Genomic DNA, 19435 nt, shown 5'->3' with positions numbered 1-19435 from the left:
TGTAATAATAATAATCCAAAAATGTCAATTCCCAATTTCAGTAACGATCCAAAGGGGTGGTCTAACTTCAGATATGCAAACATTGTTTTGGAAGTATAATTAAAATATAATTCAATTGGTTCGTTATCGTTGCGGTCCTTGCAGGTATTATTCATAGACGTGCAGTTATTTTGGGAATCTCACATTAATTCAGGTACATCGCAGACATTGAGATACTTTTAAGTAGATTACATGTGGAGAAAGTAAATTAAGAAAAGGAAACCAACAAGCTCGACAAACGTTGGTAAGAAAAAAGTTATTCTCTGTCATTGCTCGTATCGTGTATTTATGGACTATTCGGCTTGCCGTAATTCATTTCGACCAACCGAAAAAATCCTGCAGTAAAATGAGGCGGGAGTTCGCTGACTCGTTTGGCTGCGAGTGTAATGGTTGCATTGCGAATCTGAAGATATGGGTGATGCATTACGGACTTGCTTTCGATATAATGCTGTCTAGCTTGATCTCTCCTGAGATGGAGATTTAGCCAGGAACAGTCCAGACGTTCTGCATCTCGTGCTTTCTATACAACCACCACTGACATTGCTACTCGAATTCGAAGAATAACATCTCGGACACTGTAACCGAGTAAGCTAGCTGTACTTGTAGCTAGCAAGCTTGTGGTAGCGACGTGTTTTGTTGAAGGAGTGTTTGTTGTAGTCTAAAATGAATTAAACTAGTAAATAGTTTTAAGATATCCAACTGTCAAAACACTATAGTTAGCCTTTGTAACGTCTTATTCAGTTATTTCCGTGGTTGTGATTATCCGTTTCGCAATGTTATCTTGAGAAACGGGTTGACTTGACGAGTTGTCTGAAGCCAGCGACGCGGCCCAAAACAGTCACTCGTGTGGAGATAAAGCTGGCAGGTGAGTCGCCTACTAACATTACGTCTTCCATCCTAATATCAGAGTGAAATGGCAGTTGACGGTGTTTCGGAAAACGTCTGTATTGTGTACGCTGTTTAAATCACCATGTTAACAAGCAAACTTGCAATCATCTGGGAACGCGTGCTAAGTTACTCGATGGCATATGTTGAACGCAAGCAATATTGGCTAGCTTTTGTTGTTGCTGTGGCGTTTGCCATTAGCTTACACTAGCCAACTAACGTTAGCATGCTAACAGATACCTATGTAGCCAGCTTTAATAAGATATCGCTAGCAAGCTATCATAGATCCTCGACGTAATACTAGATTAGGAGTCCAGGATGGTAAACCCTGTGAAGGCCAGCTCTCATTGTCTGGCGTGTTTGTAGCCGCCGCTAACGTAAAACATAATCAACAGTAAGTTTATAGACAGTTCGGTAACTTATAGTTTGGTTGCTGGCGGCACAGTCCGGTCTCCTATTAAGTGGACATTAGTAAGTTACCATAAACTATCAAGTTTGTTTTTTGAACTGACTAGCTAGCAGTGGTAGCCAACAGGTATCGTGGCTAGCTATAGATAGCCGATAACGTTATCTTGGGGGTGTTTGTTTGGTTTATTGTGAGTATCCCTATTCCATTAGTCACAAGTACAATGCGCTATAACGTTAACGTTATTTTAGCTTTCTTGATGGCTAGTTTACAGAATGTTTTATTAAAGCGCTGGTTGACAAACGTCAGAGATACTTGGCTAGCCAGGATAACCAATGTTAGCTTGTGAGTGTTTTAACTAACGTTGCTCTGTGCGACAGCTGTAATGTCATCTTAGCCACCATGTCATCTTAGTTGAGCTAAGTTTATAAATAGTCTAGCACATGCAAAATCCATAATTAACATATTGTTAAATTACTTATTTACTTGATGTTAGTTGACAAACTGTATGGACGTCTACATTTCATGCATCATAATTTGATTGCTAGCTTCCTAGCTAGCTAACGTTAACCTTGCTACCCTATCAGGCAACATTGGCTAGCTTGATCTAACATTTCCTCATGGCAGCCATGCTAGATATCGTTACCTTATTAGTATAAAAATGACATTAATGGCAAACTGTTAGGATGTAGCGTAGGCTCTTGGTTGTTGAAAAACATTAGTCCAACCTAGATTACGTTAGCCAGTTGCCTCGAAGAAGCAATGCCAATCGTAGTTTTACAATCTAGAGTGGGATTACGAAAACTCAATTTTCCACTTTTTCTTTCACTTTAAACATTTTTCAATATGTGAAGATTCCTGTTAGGTTTGAAAAGTGAACTAATTCTGTCATAGTTTCACCATCTTAATGCAAAATCATTTATTGACTACCAGACAGTTGCATGTATGGTGCATGCATTTAAGTGGAATGACACGATGGCCACACCCCATAGGGTGCCCCTTAGAGCACCCGGTGCTTTGAACCCTTCTGTTTGTTTAATTATTTTGTTTATTTATTTTTTAGAACATTTTTGTACATTGTTTTACATGTTGGACTACTGCAAAGTGAATTGGAATATCCACTCACACAATTAAATGAATAGAAAAACTGTACTTTAAAAGAAGAAAACTGATGTCAATTTGATTGTGCTCAATCATGTTTCATGTGTTAAGCACATATATTTTGCAAGAAGACAGAAAGAATAGTTTTGTAATGGTTAGATAATCGTATTTTTTGTACTGTAAATCCTGCTATTTATTTGTAAGTATAGTAGAACCCCCCCTCCCCCCACATACATACACTCACACACACACACACGTGTGTAACAACTTTGTTTTCCTTCAAAGCTTCCTTGGTCTCCCAGAGTGTCCTCCGCAAGGAGCCAGGATCTGGACAGCTCATGACTTCGGACCAGGAAGCAAAAGTTATAGCGGAACCCCAGGTGCAGCAAGCACAGGAAGCCAAGGAAGACATCCCCCTTCTGGTACAGTATGACCATGACTTCCTCATGTATTATTTAGTCTTACCTGAGGCCAATCTAAAGAAGATTTGATGTTGCCAAGTTATCACAGATTTTAGTCTGGTGATTTGGTAACAGGGTTTGTGAAAAGGAATATTCATGTTTCAGGGCCATGGCACACTGCCAGTTTGCTGATCCCATTCATGCAGAGTGTGTGTCTGCCCACCACACAATCCCACATGGGGGTTGGGACTTTATTTTTTGAGTGACAGGACCATGTGAACCCCCTGCACAAATTTAAATGTGCTATTTTAGGGAAGGGGAGGGGGAACTTGAGCACCGACTGTCTTTCTCTCTCATGCTCTCTCTCGGTGAAGCTAGTGAGCGGAGTTTCGCTTTCCAATTTTTACTAGTTTCTTCGAAAGAGTGTTATTTTTTTCTCTAGTAGTTGTATAATGGGCTGCTGTTTTAGTAAAGAAGTTAATCCAAACTTAGTCAGTGAGAGGACTGGTCTTCTTCAGTCGACTGTGCCTGAAGGCTCCCCTATTAAGGAAGGAACGAGGGAACATGCACATGCTATGGAAGGTCTGGCTGACGTGAAGCTCTCTGAAAATGGGAACAAGCTCATCCCTGTGGATACTACTAGCAGCATTACCAAGGCAGCCTTGTCCACGAGACTCAGTCCAATTGAGAAATGCAGCAGCAGTGTACAGAATGGGAGTTTACTTTGGACCGAATCTGTTGTGTGTGAATCCTCTCTCAATAAACCTAGGTCCACTGATGAAAGACGAAATACTGGATCAAGAGATAGAAACTTGGAGAAAACGGCCACGGATATCAAATTAATTCGACCACAGATCAAGCCGTGTACAGAGAGAGTTATGTCAAACTCTGTAAAAAGGAAAATCGCTGAAAATGCTGTTATGAGGGCAAACTGGTTCAAGGAGGGTACACAATCTGGGAGTTTATATATGCCTGAGACGAGCTTCAAAACATTACCTGGGCAATCACCTTCCACTGGCGCTCTTAACTTTGATAAAGTCAATTCACAGGATGCCTTTGTTGAGTCACTGGATAAGGATGGTGCATCAGAGGATGTTTGTCAGGTTACAGCTGAAGCTCATGAAATGGGAATAGGAAAATCAGCAAATGATTCCACAGTTGGTGCGTATATCTCATATCAGCGTAAAGCCTCTGATATTATAGAGAAGTGCAACGGTGGAGATAGTAGTTTGGATGCTGGTGTTGCCTTAGAACAAGGTTTTAAAACGCGAACACAAAGCTTCTATAGTATTTGTACTATTGATGCGGATGACCTGGAAGGTGAGTGTGGGCAGGTTGTAGCGACCCATGCCCAGACTGCAAGAGAAATGGATAGAACACCAGTAACCATAACAGTGGGTGGTGAGACATCACCCTCTGCTGTAGAGTTTTTTGTGTCTTGTCCAGTCAAAGAATCTGTATCTTTGGATTGCCAACAATTCTCCCAAGAGCTTGTAGCGACTTCAGTTACTCCATCTTCCAAAAGTGTACCATTTCTGTCTGTATCTCACAATGATGATCCAGCTCTCCCTGATCTCCTTCAGACATTTGTTTCCAAAGAATCTGTATGTAAACTTTCAGTTGTTGAAGATGAGAACCCATTTCCCTATCAGGACACTCGGAATGAAGTGCTTGCTGACCAGCCAGAGGTAAAAGACCATCTTGCGTTACTCCCTGATGGATGTCCTACTGGTGCTCTCATGGAGGTTACAGAAGATGCCTCCCCTGATTTGCTGGAAGGGAAGGGGCAGATGTCTTCATGTGAGTTGGGTGGAGAAGAGTCATGGCCAGTGGCGGAGCACAGCAGGGGCCATCTTGTAAACCAGCACGCCTCGACTAGTGTTTATGAGGTGTCCAGTAACAAGCATGCACAGCAGCCACAGTGCACTCCTGAGTTAAGTTTGCAGCTGGACAGTGAACGCACGGCACACATGCCCGAAGCCGCACAGAGAGATCTCCGCTCAGAAATGCCGTGCCATTTAAAGGTGGAGTCTGAGTTGGAGGATGATGTTGATGTTAACCTTGAAGGCTCAAGGCTGGCTTTGAATACAGATACAACTGGAGCTTCTTCTGAATGTGGTGACATGCTGCAGTCTTGCAGCCTCAGGGTCTCTACTTCCAACAAGGATAAGAACTTGGAGCTTCTTTGTGATAATGATTTTGCTGGTTTGCATGGGCTCGTTCCAGAACCTGATTTGCAGATCTCAGGAATTGTGTCTCAGATGTCTGTTAAACAAATTGAAAATGACTCAACAAACACAAGCTCTGTTGTTGAGTGTATGACGAACATGCCGTCTTTTGTGGCCAGAGAGTCACCTAATGAAGAAACTAATCGCCATGCATTTGGCTGCTTTACAGAAGGCACCAAAAATGTACATGTATTCATTGAAGAAAGTGACGCAGCTCACAACCAATTGGCCGAAGCAGAGAGTGCAAATGACAATTTAGACCTTAGAAATGGTGCCATTGAGGAGCTAATAAGCTTAAAACTTAAACAGTATGAAAATTCTGATAGCCAGTGTGAATGCGTCACACCAGAAATTTCTAGTGAATGCATTGACATAGGCGCCTCTCATTCTCAGGAAAATCCTGTGAATTCACAAAGTTTGCCTTGCGATGAACTACAGGAATCAAGTTCACATAATCCCGTTGTAAGTACTGAATGTAAAGAAGCATTAGAACATAGCAATTTGGACGTTAGAGGTGATGCCACTGAGGAGCATATAAGTGTAAAACTTAAACAGTACGAAAATACTGACGGACAGTGTGCATCTGTTACACCAGAGATGTCTAGTGCATGCATTGACATAGGCCCCTGTCTATTTCTGGAAAATCCTGTGAATTCGCAAAGTCTGCTTTGTGGTGATCTACTGGAATCACATCCACACAATCCTTTTGTAGGTACTGAAAGTGAGGAAACGTTAGAAAACTCTGTTGGTTCTGATGAAGGAATAGATAATGCCGTGCCTACTGTCACACCAGAGATTTCTAGTGAAGGCATTGACCTAGGCCCCTCTCATTCTCAGAAAAATCCTGTGAATTCTCAAAGTTTGCCTTGCGATGAACTGCTGGAATCGATTTCACATAATCCCATTGTAGGTACTGAAAGTGATGAAACTTCAGAAAACTCTGGTTGTGATGAAGGAATAGACAATGCCATTCCCACCTCTGTCCCTAATTCGGTTGAGAAAATTGTAGTGGAAGAACAACATTCTGAACTTGGCATTAATGTCAAATGTGAAGATTTTGGTGACCTTTCCAATGGTTCCTCCCAACTTGAAGGAATGGATGAACCTCTCATTCCTGCAGTCAAGAAAAAATGTCCTCTCCTGGAACAGGTCAACCATTCTTCTGTCCATCCTGCAGATGTCTCTCAGCTGAGCAATATGTGTTTGATCCATGCAGAGGACACCTCAATTATGGGAAATTCTATAGTGGACTGTAGTACTGGTGACCAGCTTTCTGAACAGAAATGCATGCAGCCTAACTACCAGTGCAAACCTAATAGTACTGGGGAATCTACAGAGAGGGACAAATTTGTGACGCCCGCAAGTCTGTGTACAGAACCTGGTGAGCCAGTGGACCTGAAACTAGGTCATCTGAGTGTTTTGGATCTCAAGAGTGTAGCATCAGAACCACCACAGGTGCTGGTACTGGATAACCTGTTATCAGAAGACTTTTCAAAAAGCATGCAGATGAACCATTGTAGAGATGATGAAGAAAGAAACCTTGACATGACCCCTGAAGGCCAGTGTACCTTGTCAATGTCTGACATGCCAGAATCACCAGTTGCCATAGACCGTTTTCCTGAGAACAGTTTTTGTCTCTCTGACACTAGGTCCCCATTGTCTGTCACCATGTCAAACTCCCTGGTTGAAATGAGTCAGGTACCACAATGTGAGCTGCTGAATCATCCAGGTCTGTTATATTCAGGGGAAGGAGAAGTAGTTGAGCACCGAACACTTCCTTTGAGTTGCATAAGCCAGCCCCTCCAACATGATGAACAGTGGCCAGCTGCCATTGATGAGAATACCACAGGCAAAAACTCTACAACTGACATATTTAAGGGGCCCCTACTTGGCATGTGTGGCACATTGTTTGGTGCTCGTGGAGTCGGAATGCAAACGGAATCTGAGGTCAGTGTGGCTTTGGAGCGAGATATCACAACCAGTGACTTTAGTCAGCCATTTGTTTCAGATGTGGAGCCAGACCAAGTGGATGCGAATGCCACTACGCCATCTTATGAGATTCACTTACTAAATGGGGATGCATTTGCAGTCCCTCCAGAGACTGCAACCAGCACTGATGAATCGGAAGGTGAGCAAGGAATGCTCAACTTGGTCTGCAACCTGCTTGAAAAATGTGATTTCAACGAAGATGCTAATCCTAGCCAGTACCTTCCAGTGTGGTCTCAGGAGAATCAGATAACACCCTGCTCCGATCCAGCGTCAGGATATGTTGTAGAGACTGCTTGGGAACGTGACTTCTCTAACACGCCCCTAGGTGAAGATGGTGAAGAAACCACTGAGGATGAACTAAAGAATTTCCAGGCATTCATGGCAGCCCATTCATATAGCCTTTTGGCTCTTGATGGTACTTGTCTTTGGGACTGGCAGAGTGCTTATGATGAACTTGTAAGTATAAGCAGATAGCATTGGCAGATAATCGTGGCTTTAGATGCTATATGTAAATCAGTATTATAAAGGGAAATAGTATTAGGGAGGACTATCACATGTGTTTGTACAATACCATGCATGCAGGTGCAAGTTGTCAAAAGGGTGCCATGCCATCATGGGCGCAAATTTCTTATGAATCGGCAATGTATGTAAAGTTGTTATTGTGTGTATTGTTATACATTGTCATTTGATGTGGAAGTTAGAACTAATCAAATTCTTGTATCTTGTCAATTTAGGAGTCTGCCAAGGTGTCGGACCTTAACCCGAATGCAAAAGCATGGGCCAATCATGTTCCTAACCTGGAGGCCTCTGGAACAGCCTACTCGGACACCTTGCAGTCATGGCCGGATACAACTAACGGCCCAGCAGACTCTGTGACAGAAGGTAAACCATAGTATTTTGTAGCAGTGTACTGTATTTGTGCAAGGATGTCACATATTATTTGTTGATGGGTGCACATGGAAATTATATCATTTTAAGAATTAATGATGGCTATGCAGTTTCCATGTTAACCATTTTAAATCTTCAAGCTTATCTTATGTTCTCATTCAATATGAAATAATGTGTATTTAACGAATTTCACTTTGCATGAGTTGTGGTCCTTTAATTGCATCACCATGAAGGTAATATGATTTAATCACCAGGGTACGAAACCAGCTGTGAGCATCAGCATGCAACAGTCTCCATGGATGCCACCCTGACAACACCGGCCAAGCCCGTGGACATGGAGAGTGCTGCCAAAGACTCGAAACAGCAGCTCAACCTGGCAGGTACAGGCTACAGTCTGGACATGGCAACATCTTACACATTGAATGTTTTTAGAATGAAAAACTTTTTCATGTTGTTGGAGTAGAAATAATATATAAGGTAAATGTACACACCTCTTTATTGTGCACTTTTAAATGTGGTTGTACAGTATGTTGAAATTCAGCACTGTGCCTTCTATGTTCTACCTGAAAAGGTGGGAGTGAGGCTGACCCCTCCAGCCAGTCTGAGGATCTCCGGGAGAAACTGAAGGCCACGCTGGAGTTCTGCCTTTCACGGTGAGTGGAAATAACTACTGATAATATGTTCCTCCTGAGACCCATTTCAGTCAGAAAACTAACACTACCAGAATTCCTGCTTAACTGTCCAGGAATTCAGCTGATCAGCTGACATTGTCAATGCAATCCCAGTTTCCCTGATTAATCACTGTAGTTGCAATAATTGGGATTCAATTCTCCTGATTTCACTTGAACACAAACCAAAATATATTTTATTTTTATGGTATTTGGCAGACATGTTTGTCCTAAATAATTTTGGCAGACAATAAGATGAAATATCCTCTACATCTTGTCTGGTTGTGGGTAAAGGATCTAACATACCTGACTTATCATTGTATGATAAGGCCTCTTATTTTTAGCTGGTGACGTTGTGAAGGGGTCATTACTGTGACGTGGGGTAGTTTCCCTGATGCAAACAACTCAGTTATATGGTGTTAAATGTTGACTAAACACTATCCTGTGTGTAAAAGTGAATTAGTCTTGTTTTTAGTTTGTTTCTTTCTAAGAAGAGTAGACCTCACTAGCTTTGGAGTTGAATCTTGTTGGTGCTTTTGATTTGTCCATTATCTCGCAGAAAAAGTTTAAAAGGGGGAAAAAAGCCTTACAGCAGGTGTTTTAAGTTTCCCCAACATATGTTACCAGATTCTAGTGTAATGTGACTACTTTTGTTGCAGTTAAACTGCTATATGTAATAATCATCCAATCTTAAGAACCTGAAACTGGATATGATTTGGTTTCTGTATATCATTATTTATATTAATCTGTTTATCAATAACAAAAAAAAAAACATTTTGAATTTATGTTGATAAGACGTGTTTTTGTTTCCCGTTATGGCATTGCTGTTATCAAGATGGCTTGAATTGTGCAACCCAAAAACTGGCACCTAACTGTTTTGCCATTGAAGTGTCGTAATCCCCATTGAGACTCTGCCTTAATTGTTTTGTGGTGTTTTAAGCAAGGCTCTTGCGCAGCAAAGAGTCTTTTGTTTGTACAGCTTCTTGTGCATGTGTAGCAGCAAATGCCTGTGTGGGACTTCAATTTGCTGTTGTGGGAGTGTTTTTGTTCAACCCCAATCTTTGTTTTTGAGAGCTAAAGAATGTGTTTGGGGTGGACCTTGGGTGGGAGGGAGGGAGCAGAATGTTTTTTGTGAGGGCACTGAAAGTGGCTGGCGACTCTTTGGCCTGTTTGTTAAATTTGTTTGTTTGCTTAATTGTCTCTTTCAGGGAGAACCTCGCCAATGACATGTACCTCATCTCTCAGATGGACAGTGACCAGTACGTGCCAATCGTCACAGTGGCCAATCTGGACCAAATCAAGAAGCTCAGCACTGACGTGGAGCTCATCTCTGACATTCTAAAATGTAAGCATTGTTCAACCTTGGTGGCCAAGTACTGACCTATTATAAGTAGGTTTGGTAAATGAAAACCTCTGCTTTGTGTTGGTTTCTTTGCTCTCTATTCAATGTTTTTTTTTTTTTTTTTTTTTGTGTTGCAACCCCCTCCAGCGCTGCCTCTGGTCCAGGTGGATACGTGTGGTGAGAAGGTGCGGCCCAATCAGAACCGCTGTATCGTCATCCTGAGGGAGGTCCCTGAGGCCACTCCAGTGGAGGCAAGCGTCTGTCTATCTTTGTCTGTCTGTGTCTGTCTGTCATTTCCCGACTGGATTTTCTCTTCCTTAAACAAAAAAACATTACTGTGGCAAGCCTGTAATTTGTCAGTCTGAGTTTGCGTCTGCTGATGCTACAGTTTTGGTCTCACAGGAAGTCGAAGCGCTCTTTAAGAGTGAGAACTTACCCAAGTTTATCAACTGTGAGTTTGCCTACAACGACAACTGGTTCATCACCTTTGAATCTGAGGCAGATGCACAACAGGTAAGTGTCTTCTTTATATGATCAGTTTTTTGAAAATTAGACTTAAAAATTGCAATATATTGCCTTTTGCAGAGTATTGAAATATATTGCAATACATTGAATCATAACCCATGTATCCAGATGTGTATCGTATCGCCAGAATTTTTTATCCAATTCATATTTTGTTCCAGTAGATAAATCAATATCTTGTATGTTTGCTACTTTAGGCATACCAGTACCTTCGAGAGGAAGTGAAAACCTTTCAAGGAAAACCAGTCAAGGTAACTGTTCAGCCAGCCAAATGTCTTTCTTGTTTGTGTGTTTTGACAGCTCAGCCGTGTTGTCATTTAGAGTGCATGTTTGACTGATAGTTCTCTTCCTCTGTCTTGTGTAGGCCCGCATAAAGGCCAAAGCCATTGCCATCAACACATTTGCGCCAAAGAACGGCTACCGGCCGGTCGAGGTGCCTGCTAACGTCCAGCAGCGCTACCAGTCCTACTACATGCCCCCCATCTATGGAGCACAGCAACAGTTTCCTCCTCTCTACAGACTGGTGGCCCCTCAAGGCTGGTCTACAACACAAGGCTACTTGGATCCCACCATGGTGAGTGCGCGGTATTTGCACCATTACTTCAACAGCAAATACTTCGGTTTTTCCCCCCTCTTTTTGTTGGTGTTGTGCTGTTGATTTCTCTAATTTAGACTTTCTGTTTGTATGCAGCAGGTGGCTCCATTTCCAAACCCAAGCTTCATCAATGGCTTTCCAGGGTCCCCGAACTTCAAATCCGCTACATCCCCTCTTAATATAAGACAGTACGCCCCGAGAAACAGGTACCGCTGTTCTGCCATCTGAACAATCCTCTCCTGGGGCCTCATGTAGAAAGACTTCCGTGGAATTCCTACTAAAACCTGGAAAGTACCGCACGCAAAAACAAATGTAGATGTATGAAACTGCATACGCAGCAATCCGCGCTTTTCTTTGTACATCCCAATTAACATGAAATTAAGCGCACATGCATGAGCATTACACTCCACCCCCTCTCCTCCCTTAATCACACTAAGTAGAAGGCCACTCGAGAGCGCAGACCTCCGCAAAGACAAAATGGCCTATCCCGCAATATTAATAAGAATGAAAACTCATTTGTGGATCCATCCGTACCTGCTCCAAAATGTAATAATTGAAATAATCAAATTTAAAAAATAAAGTTTATTTCCAGTGAATGCGAGGTAGAAATGCTCTTATCCTACGAAATGGCAAGAGATGGGCAGAGCACGTTGTGGCAGAGCGTGACAGTGGCTACTAGGGTCAGACACCGTGGCAGATTCATTGGCTAGTCTACAAGTAGGTGACAGGGTTTGCATAATGGGGTTTGGTGGGCATTTGGACCATTACAAAATAACTGCATTAATTAAAAAGTAATTGAATCAATTGTGTCCCAAGTAAGAGACCACGCATCGCACACCCGAAGTAGAATAAACAAAGTTGATCCAGGCCACCTTGCCACAACATTATGATTACTAGATCATATGCCTATAATTTGCACACAACTGTGAACAATGCAAATGCTTACTCGGAAAGTCAAAGTAGCGTATGCAGTCAATCCCACTAAGAGAAATGGCTTCAATTCGTGCTTATTAGTCAGGCTTTAGCTATTCACTTGGATGATCTTGTCCCATATGTATTTTTTTTAATTAAAACTATCGGTGATATGAAGTGAAAACACCTGGTGAATGTTTAAGGCATGGGAAAATGCGTGAAACCGACCCCATTCATCACAGATTTAAAACCGGAAATGTTTGATAAACCAGTCATCAACAATCGTGGAACTAAATATACCGGTAGGCGCTGTCTCTAAATAGGTTTCACATTTCCTTTTAATTCTTGATCTCCTCTGACTACAGTTCTCATTATAGATGTAGGCTGTTGTATAGCTTAGTAGTATTTGCGCATGTTGCATGCCCATTTACTAGAAACCTACTTTGAAGTGTTTTTAATAGACCACATTTCGCAATATGCTGTGCAAATAAAGACCTAGACTCGTGATAAACTAATGTTGTTGCGCTGCATTGCCCCAAGCTTTGCACATGAGGCCCCTGATGTGTTTTTTAAATTCTATTGATTTATTTTTAAACTGGTCTTATTTGTGTTCATTCATAGTTTGTCTCTATCCATCTCCTTGGGCAGAAACCACAACAAACCCCATGTGCGATCAAACACCCTGGGTCTGGACAGAGGTGTAGGGATCCTAGACAACCCTCCCCCCTTCCCCAGTTTCCCTGCAGACCGCGTGGCCAACGGGGCCCGCGCTCCTCCACCCCACCCCCTGGGCCCTGGCCGCACGCGCATGCCCACTGGCCTCCCCCACCCCCGCCGGGAGCAGGTTGGCAGTGGACGCATGGAGCCTAACGGGGCAAACTCTTCCATCAGCGCTGGCCGTGGCAGGTAACCACTTCTTGAGATTTTAACTGCCCAACAAATTATTGTTCTGTCCATCATGAAACTCTTTTTTTGGGGTATCCTTAACTATACACTGTAAAGTGTTCTTTTCTAACAGTAACATTAGATTAATAACATTAGAGGCTTAATGGCATCATAACTACAGCTATAACTAAGGAATGTTGCGAACGTACCATGGGCGCAGCAGCACAGTGATATCACGCAGCACCTGAAAATAGTCCCCGTAGGCTATAACTTACAAGTTTGAGCTGCAGCAGATTATTACGCTGGAATGAAAGTATAGTTCCATGTCAAATCAGTCTAAAAAATCGCCACGTTTAGGCTGGAGCTAAAAGTGGTATCGCCTGACTCCGAGAACGGCTGGATAAACTGGAGAAAAGTAAAACTCAATTGTTAACTTGAGGGGAGGTGGAAAATGAGTGTATTTCCCCAAATGGTGGAGTATCCCTTTAAGGTCTTAAGCCTAACATGGTGTTAGTAAATTGATTTAGCCTAGTTGTTAAAGGGACACCAGGCAAGCCTGATTGTTTTTTCTCTACGAAACCCCCCCCCCCCCCCCCCCCGCTCGGTCTAAAGCCCTTTTCCTTTTCTTTGCGTCTTCAGTCAAGGGTTTTCGCTGCTTCTTCACCGGCTCTGCCATTATACACACGTTTGCAACAATCTCTAGCATTTCGTTAGCCTGCCTCTGCTGTAAATTGATCCTGCTTCGGTCGGTGGGTAGGATACACCAAACTTGCAAGTGGGATATTCTTCCTACAGGCAGTAGGGGCGGGCGAGAGAGCCTTCATTCGCCCCGTAATGAGTCATTTAACCATATACCGACTTACGAAGATGATTAATTAACACAAAAACGTTGCCTTGTGTCCCTTTAAATTAGCTTTAGGTAAACTTAAGACTTTGCACTTCGTCCATCATTCAATTGGGGTGTATGGGGCGAAATGTTTGTTTTCTTTTTAATGCTTTTAATCTAAGCATTAGTAATTAGTAATGGCGTGTATTAGGGATTAATAAATTACAACCATAACTATAATATGTACATAACTCCATATGCATTGTTATTGGAATATAAGTCATACAATGATGCCTAAGTTAAGCTAATTGTAGTCTTTTTATTTAAAAACATTTGGGCATGCAACATTTGCATGTTTGCTCTGCTTTCTTCTAATTTTGTCCTTGTGGGTAGGCTGACGTTTGGCTATATTACCATGGCTCCATGTTGACATGCAATCAGTATTCAAACCAAAACAACTGCACCCTAGACTAAGCTATGACATAATTTTAACTCGGCCAATTTTGAATTGCAGTAACTAATAGAAAGTAACTAATAGAAATATTCACTCTTTTCCTCGCTCACCCCATGCCACCTATGCCCCATGCCCCATGCCCCATGCCACCTACTATCCCTGCCAGTGTTTCCCATACATTGACTTATTTGTGGTGGCCCACCACAATATCAACATTGACCACCACACAATGATTTTCCAGGTTGTACTAAATTGTGCTTAAATCAGTTTCATCATAACCACGCTACGCTAATTTGTTAAACTGTTGAATTCAAGTTAATTCTGCAAACCTGAATAGTACCTAGTAATTTTTTTCCATGATGTTCAGGTCAGGAATACTTTCCTGATATTCAGTATATATACTTTTTTGATCCCGTGAGGGAAATTTGGTCTCTGCATTTAACCCAATCGGTGAATTAGTGAAACACAAACAGCACACAGTGAGGTGAAGCACACACTAATCCCGGCGCAGTGAGCTGCCTGCTTCAACGGCGGCGCTCGGGGAGCAGTGAGGGGTTAGGTGCCTTGCTCAAGGGCACTTCAGCCGCGGCCCACTGGTCGGGGATCGAAACGGCAACCCTCCGGTTACAAGTCCAGAGTGCTAACCAGTGGGCCACGGCTGCCCCTGATGACTAACATTATAGTTGACTGATAGTTCCATGTTAACGTTACTGTTCCAGCCACATCCTGTGTTAGTATTGGTATGGTGTTACAACATTACAACACTATGCTATGGGCTGTTGGCTTGTTACATATAGAATGTATCTAGTTAACAGTTGTTTGTGATTACATCTGCATGTGATTATTTCAGACAGCGGTGAGTGATGGGCTATTGTACTAATTTATAACGATCATAATTTATTTAACAACATAATTCATAACAATTTATGTCTTAATATGGGGGGGCATTTTGAGCATAGTTGAATTTTGGGAGGGACATGTTCCCCTTAAAGCTGCAGTTGGCAAGATTTTTTTGATCATATTCAATGAAGCCAACACTGCTCCAACAGAACAACATAAATCAGCAGGTTTTAGAAAAAACCCGCACTTCTACCTCCACCTAGAGCCTGTTATTTCCCGGTTCTTCTGGTCCAATCAGAGCAGGGCTGTGTGAGATCTGACTGTCAATCACAGTCTGGTGCAGTCTGGTGCGCACTGATGAGCACAGACTCGATGAGGGGGTGCTCGGTGGTAGTGGGGGAGGGGCATGAGACTGCAAACATTCAAAATTTCCTTCAATCTGTCAGACTTGCCAACTGCAGCTTTAAAGGATATTATGATTATGACCTTGTAGAGCTGTGTAATCACTCTAATATCTGTTTTAGTTTTTGCTCACATTTTGCTCTTTTCTTTTCTCAAAGGAAAAATGTGTATGGCAATAGAAAGAGACGGGATGACAAGTTTACAGTAAGTGTGTGTCTTCTATTTGTGAGGCTTTTGCTCTGGTGTCACTGTGGAGCGAGTGTTTTTAGTGTGCTGCTCGCCCATCTCTTGGGCTAAACTCTGGGTGTGTTTGTTTTGGACAGCGATCCACCACGCAGTCCCCTCCTCCTGGCCCAGAGCGCGCCCCCTCGCCCAGCTTTGAACTGGGCCTGTCCAGCTTTCCGCCCCTCCCTGGCGCCGCAGGCCAGCTCAAGCCTGAGGTGAAGGCAGAAGTCCCCGCCGAGAGCAGACTGTCCGCTATCGTCACTGGAACCACTAAGACAGACAAGGTATCCCAAATCCACACCCCGTGGACTGTGGTCTTTTATATGTTCTTTTAATTTGTCTTGGTTTGTGTATTGGCTGTTGGTGTGAACGTTGTGTACCTTACTGGGTTTTTGTTTTTGTGTTCTTTATTTTGGTCCAGCCCGTGAGTAAGGATCTGGTCAGCAGCCGTTCTGTAGCTTTGGCGTCTCCCAAAGAACTACCCCAACCTGCTGTGGCCCCGCCTGTCCAGGACGCTAAGCCGCCCCCATCTCCAGCCTGCTCCCACGAGTAAGTCCCACCCATCACCGCCAGCAACCAGCTTCAGCCACCCATCAAAAACACATCCCACACATGACCATTTGTTCCTGTTGTTCATGCGCTTGGCACATCGGGTTCAAATGAGCTGTCGTCTTCTGTCTGCAGCACTCCGAAGGCTCCACTGGAGAAGCCCAAAGACAAGCCACTAACTGCAGATAAGACGGCGGCACCAGGCCCGTCACTGACCACTCCTACTCCGCAGACCGCAGTAGCTAAGGTAAGGGTAGGGGACTACCTAGGGCTTGGCAACCAGACTGCTCCCACGGTCGTATTCCACAGTTTCAGAACCACTGCCGGGGCATAGTGTCATTGGTTGCAAGTTCAGTTCAAGTGCTTATTTAAAAATCACCCTACTAGAGGACTAGCGAATAGAGGGTATGAAAAACAAAATGTGCTTCATTATATTTTCTGACTGCATTATTTGCTGCAACCCAAATGTTCTCATCCATTACCCTTTATTAATTTGAACCCACCTTGAATCTTTCTGGATCCCAGCCATCTTCCTTGTGCAGTAACAGTGAGCTGTTTTCTGTTAGCAGGAGCCACGGAAGCCCAGCTATGCTGAGATCTGCCAGAGAATAAGGGAGGCTCCCCTCACGCATCAAACCCCCCAAGAGGCCCGGCCGGCCTCCGGGGACGACATCCGGGCCCCTGAGTCGGGCGAGCCCAAGAGCAAGGACGCCAAGCCTCCTGCCGTGCGCCCCCGTGAGGCGTGGAGGCCCCAGCCAGAGGGTGGAGAGAGACTTGGCACTGAGGCCGTAACCTCCTCCTCCTCTGCGCACCACACCTGAAGGGGCTCACCAGCTCCATTCCTGCAAGGACTGGAAAAGAGAGAAGTAGAACACCCCCCCCCCCCCACCACCGCTCTCCCCAGTGTGTCAGGGCTGTAACATTAATAACCCCTACACAGAGACATGCGCGCATACACACAAACATATGAATACGCACACACATACTGCACATTCTCCCTGATTTCAGACTATCTCTGCTCTCTCCACTGATTTCTCACTAGTGACAATTCTCTATCCTGCACCCCCCACCCCCACCCTGCTGCTTTGCAATCCCAATCCCCCTAAGTGCATACATGACGGCTTGTCACTGGAATCAGGGCTTGGAGGCAGAAGCACTTGTGGGTGCAGAGGCATTTTCTTTTTGTGTGTGTGAGTGTGTGTTTATGTTCTCTACTCTTGAAATTTTTTTTTTTTTTTTTTTTTTTTTCCCTTTTCAAGGACAATGATAATTAAGTACTGGCACAGATAGAACGTATGTACTCTGAGTAGTTTGGCAAGAAGCTAATGCTTTTTAATGTAGCTACGTGTTGGTGGTAGAAGTGTGGAAATTGGGTTAGTGCTGAACACTTTTCTTTTATACATCTCTATAAATATATTTTATATAATCCTTTTTTTAAACCAGGGTGATGTTAGGCAGCACTGGTTTAGATTTTTTTTTTTTTTACTTTTGTCCAACATTTTCCTTGAAAGCAGGTGTTGTAGCCATGTTCTGCATGATTGAAACATTCTGGAAAAATAATCTTCCCTCAGTTTTTTTTACCGTTTTACAAATCAGCACTGGAGAATTTGCTCGCTTTTTTTTTCTTTTTTAAGGAAAACTAAAACAATGCACCAGCACACAGTAATACCTTTTGAATCCTTTGTATTGGCGTGGTACAGTAGCTGGTGAGAAGTATTCCATTGTCCTGTGTATGATTATTTTTTTTTCTTTTCTTTTTTTTTTTAAAAGATGTATCTAATTTTTGGTTTCTAATTTTAATTGAGCGCCTTACATTTTGTCTTGAGTTTTGTTATGTATTTTTTTTTCTTTTCTTTCTTTCTTTTTTAAAATTCTATGTGGAAGTCAAAAGAACTGCACACTGATGAGTCCTCAGGGGGGCTTGGGCTAAGGGCTCAGGTAGGGTAGGGTAGAGCAGGGTTTTGTGGGGTGGGAGTTTGGGTGTGTTTAATGTGCCTAGCCTGTTTTCTGTCTTGTGTTGAAACTGGCATCTGTTCTCTTGAAGTCTTTTACTCATGCTGACGTGGTGCTAATGGGTTGTTTCTTCTGTAAGTTGTGTTTTTTTGTTTGTGTTTTCCTCTTTTGTGTTGTCAAAGTTTTTGGGCGTGGGGGAAGCCTAGGAAAAATACCACGGAGGGAGAAAAAAACCCTAATGTCCTACATTAACTAGTCCGTCTCGACCCAATATTTTCGAACGATCCACACAGGACTAGAAGGTGTTCACTCTGACAGAAGCAAAGAAACTGTGTGCATAGTGGCATTCTTCCTTCACTTTCTTCTGCATGTTCCCCATCCTGCTTGTGAGCACGCCCTTCTCGTGGGCCGTGGTCACCCATCGGTTTCGTTAATTTTCCCTTCGCCTTGTTGTCAAGTGTTGGTCTCTTCTCGTTGCTGTGTTCCAGTCAAACTTCAGTCGATATCAGGCCACAGAACGCCACCGGCCAGGTTCCTAATGGACGTCTTCCTGTCAAATAAGGGGGCTCTGAAGACCTTCTTCTCATCCAGTGCATCTTGCTTCTGATCTTCCTGCTTTTCCTTCTTGGGCTAACAGACACCAAGGTTTGGCCATTTTTGCTGTGTGACATGAATCACACAGATCTACAAGGTTGAAATTTCAAGCAGGGGGTGGGGAGTGGAGGGTTGAAGCCCTATTATGAGAAACCATACAAAGGTTGAATTAAGCAGCCCCTTTGCAGTTATTTTTAAAATGTGCAGAAAAGGGTCACTATGTAAAAGAAATTACCATTTAAAAACTTGAATTTATTTAAACTTGAAAGAAGACGTTTGCCTTAACTGTTCAGCTAATCACTTGGAGTTTTTTATTTTTATTTTCTTAGCTTTTAGCTTTCATCCCTTCTTTATACCCCCCACCCCAAGGGTTTTTGGAGAAAGAAAAAAAAAAAAGTTCACATAGCCTATCACCTTGTCTTGCTCAGTTTCTATTTTCTTTTCTGTCTTTTTCGAACTCCAAATAGCAGAGCACACTTGGGATTAAGTGAAGGAAGAAATGGAAGAATCTCATTTGGCTGTTTATTCAGTTCTTTGATTTTCTTTTTCTTTTTTGTAAATGCAAATAGTTGATACTGTATTAAATATGTGCACTCAGATGTGTGTACGATGTCTGTACAGATGTAAATAATTTGAAAAGAAAAAAAATATTAAAGAGGTACCCTTACATTGGTTTAAAAGAGGAAAAAAAAGATGTATCAAAATAAATGTCAATGCTGAATTGGATGCCA

General features: G+C 42.8%; 1 protein-coding gene across 7 annotated transcripts in view; it reads left to right on the top strand.

The window, feature by feature from the left end:
* The window catches only part of larp4b (La ribonucleoprotein 4B), a 20190-nt gene extending 755 nt beyond the window's left edge, over nt 1-19435 (top strand). Inside the window, exons 1-17 of one of the 7 annotated variants that reach the window (XM_042067350.1) lie at nt 374-904; nt 2717-2853; nt 7784-7931; nt 8192-8317; nt 8509-8590; nt 9814-9950; nt 10095-10198; nt 10350-10460; nt 10667-10720; nt 10834-11043; nt 11164-11270; nt 12598-12882; nt 15542-15587; nt 15707-15892; nt 16030-16157; nt 16293-16404; nt 16724-19435. In XM_042067350.1, the coding sequence (XP_041923284.1) occupies nt 2770-2853; nt 7784-7931; nt 8192-8317; nt 8509-8590; nt 9814-9950; nt 10095-10198; nt 10350-10460; nt 10667-10720; nt 10834-11043; nt 11164-11270; nt 12598-12882; nt 15542-15587; nt 15707-15892; nt 16030-16157; nt 16293-16404; nt 16724-16978 (2175 nt within the window). In that variant the 5' untranslated portion in view covers nt 374-904; nt 2717-2769 and the 3' untranslated portion in view covers nt 16979-19435. Of the gene's footprint in view, nt 1-373; nt 905-954; nt 1396-2716; nt 2854-7783; nt 7932-8191; nt 8318-8508; nt 8591-9813; nt 9951-10094; nt 10199-10349; nt 10461-10666; nt 10721-10833; nt 11044-11160; nt 11271-12597; nt 12883-15541; nt 15588-15706; nt 15893-16029; nt 16158-16292; nt 16405-16723 lie in introns of those variants that run through there. The other 6 variants (XM_042067352.1, XM_042067349.1, XM_042067346.1 and 3 more) reach the window with 6 other exon arrangements.

This window comes from Alosa sapidissima, chromosome 17 (genome assembly GCF_018492685.1).
Source record: "Alosa sapidissima isolate fAloSap1 chromosome 17, fAloSap1.pri, whole genome shotgun sequence".
Taxonomy (NCBI): domain Eukaryota; kingdom Metazoa; phylum Chordata; class Actinopteri; order Clupeiformes; family Clupeidae; genus Alosa; species Alosa sapidissima.
The sequence above is the reverse complement of the archived record's forward strand: the minus strand, read 5'-3'. Positions and strand labels throughout refer to the sequence as shown.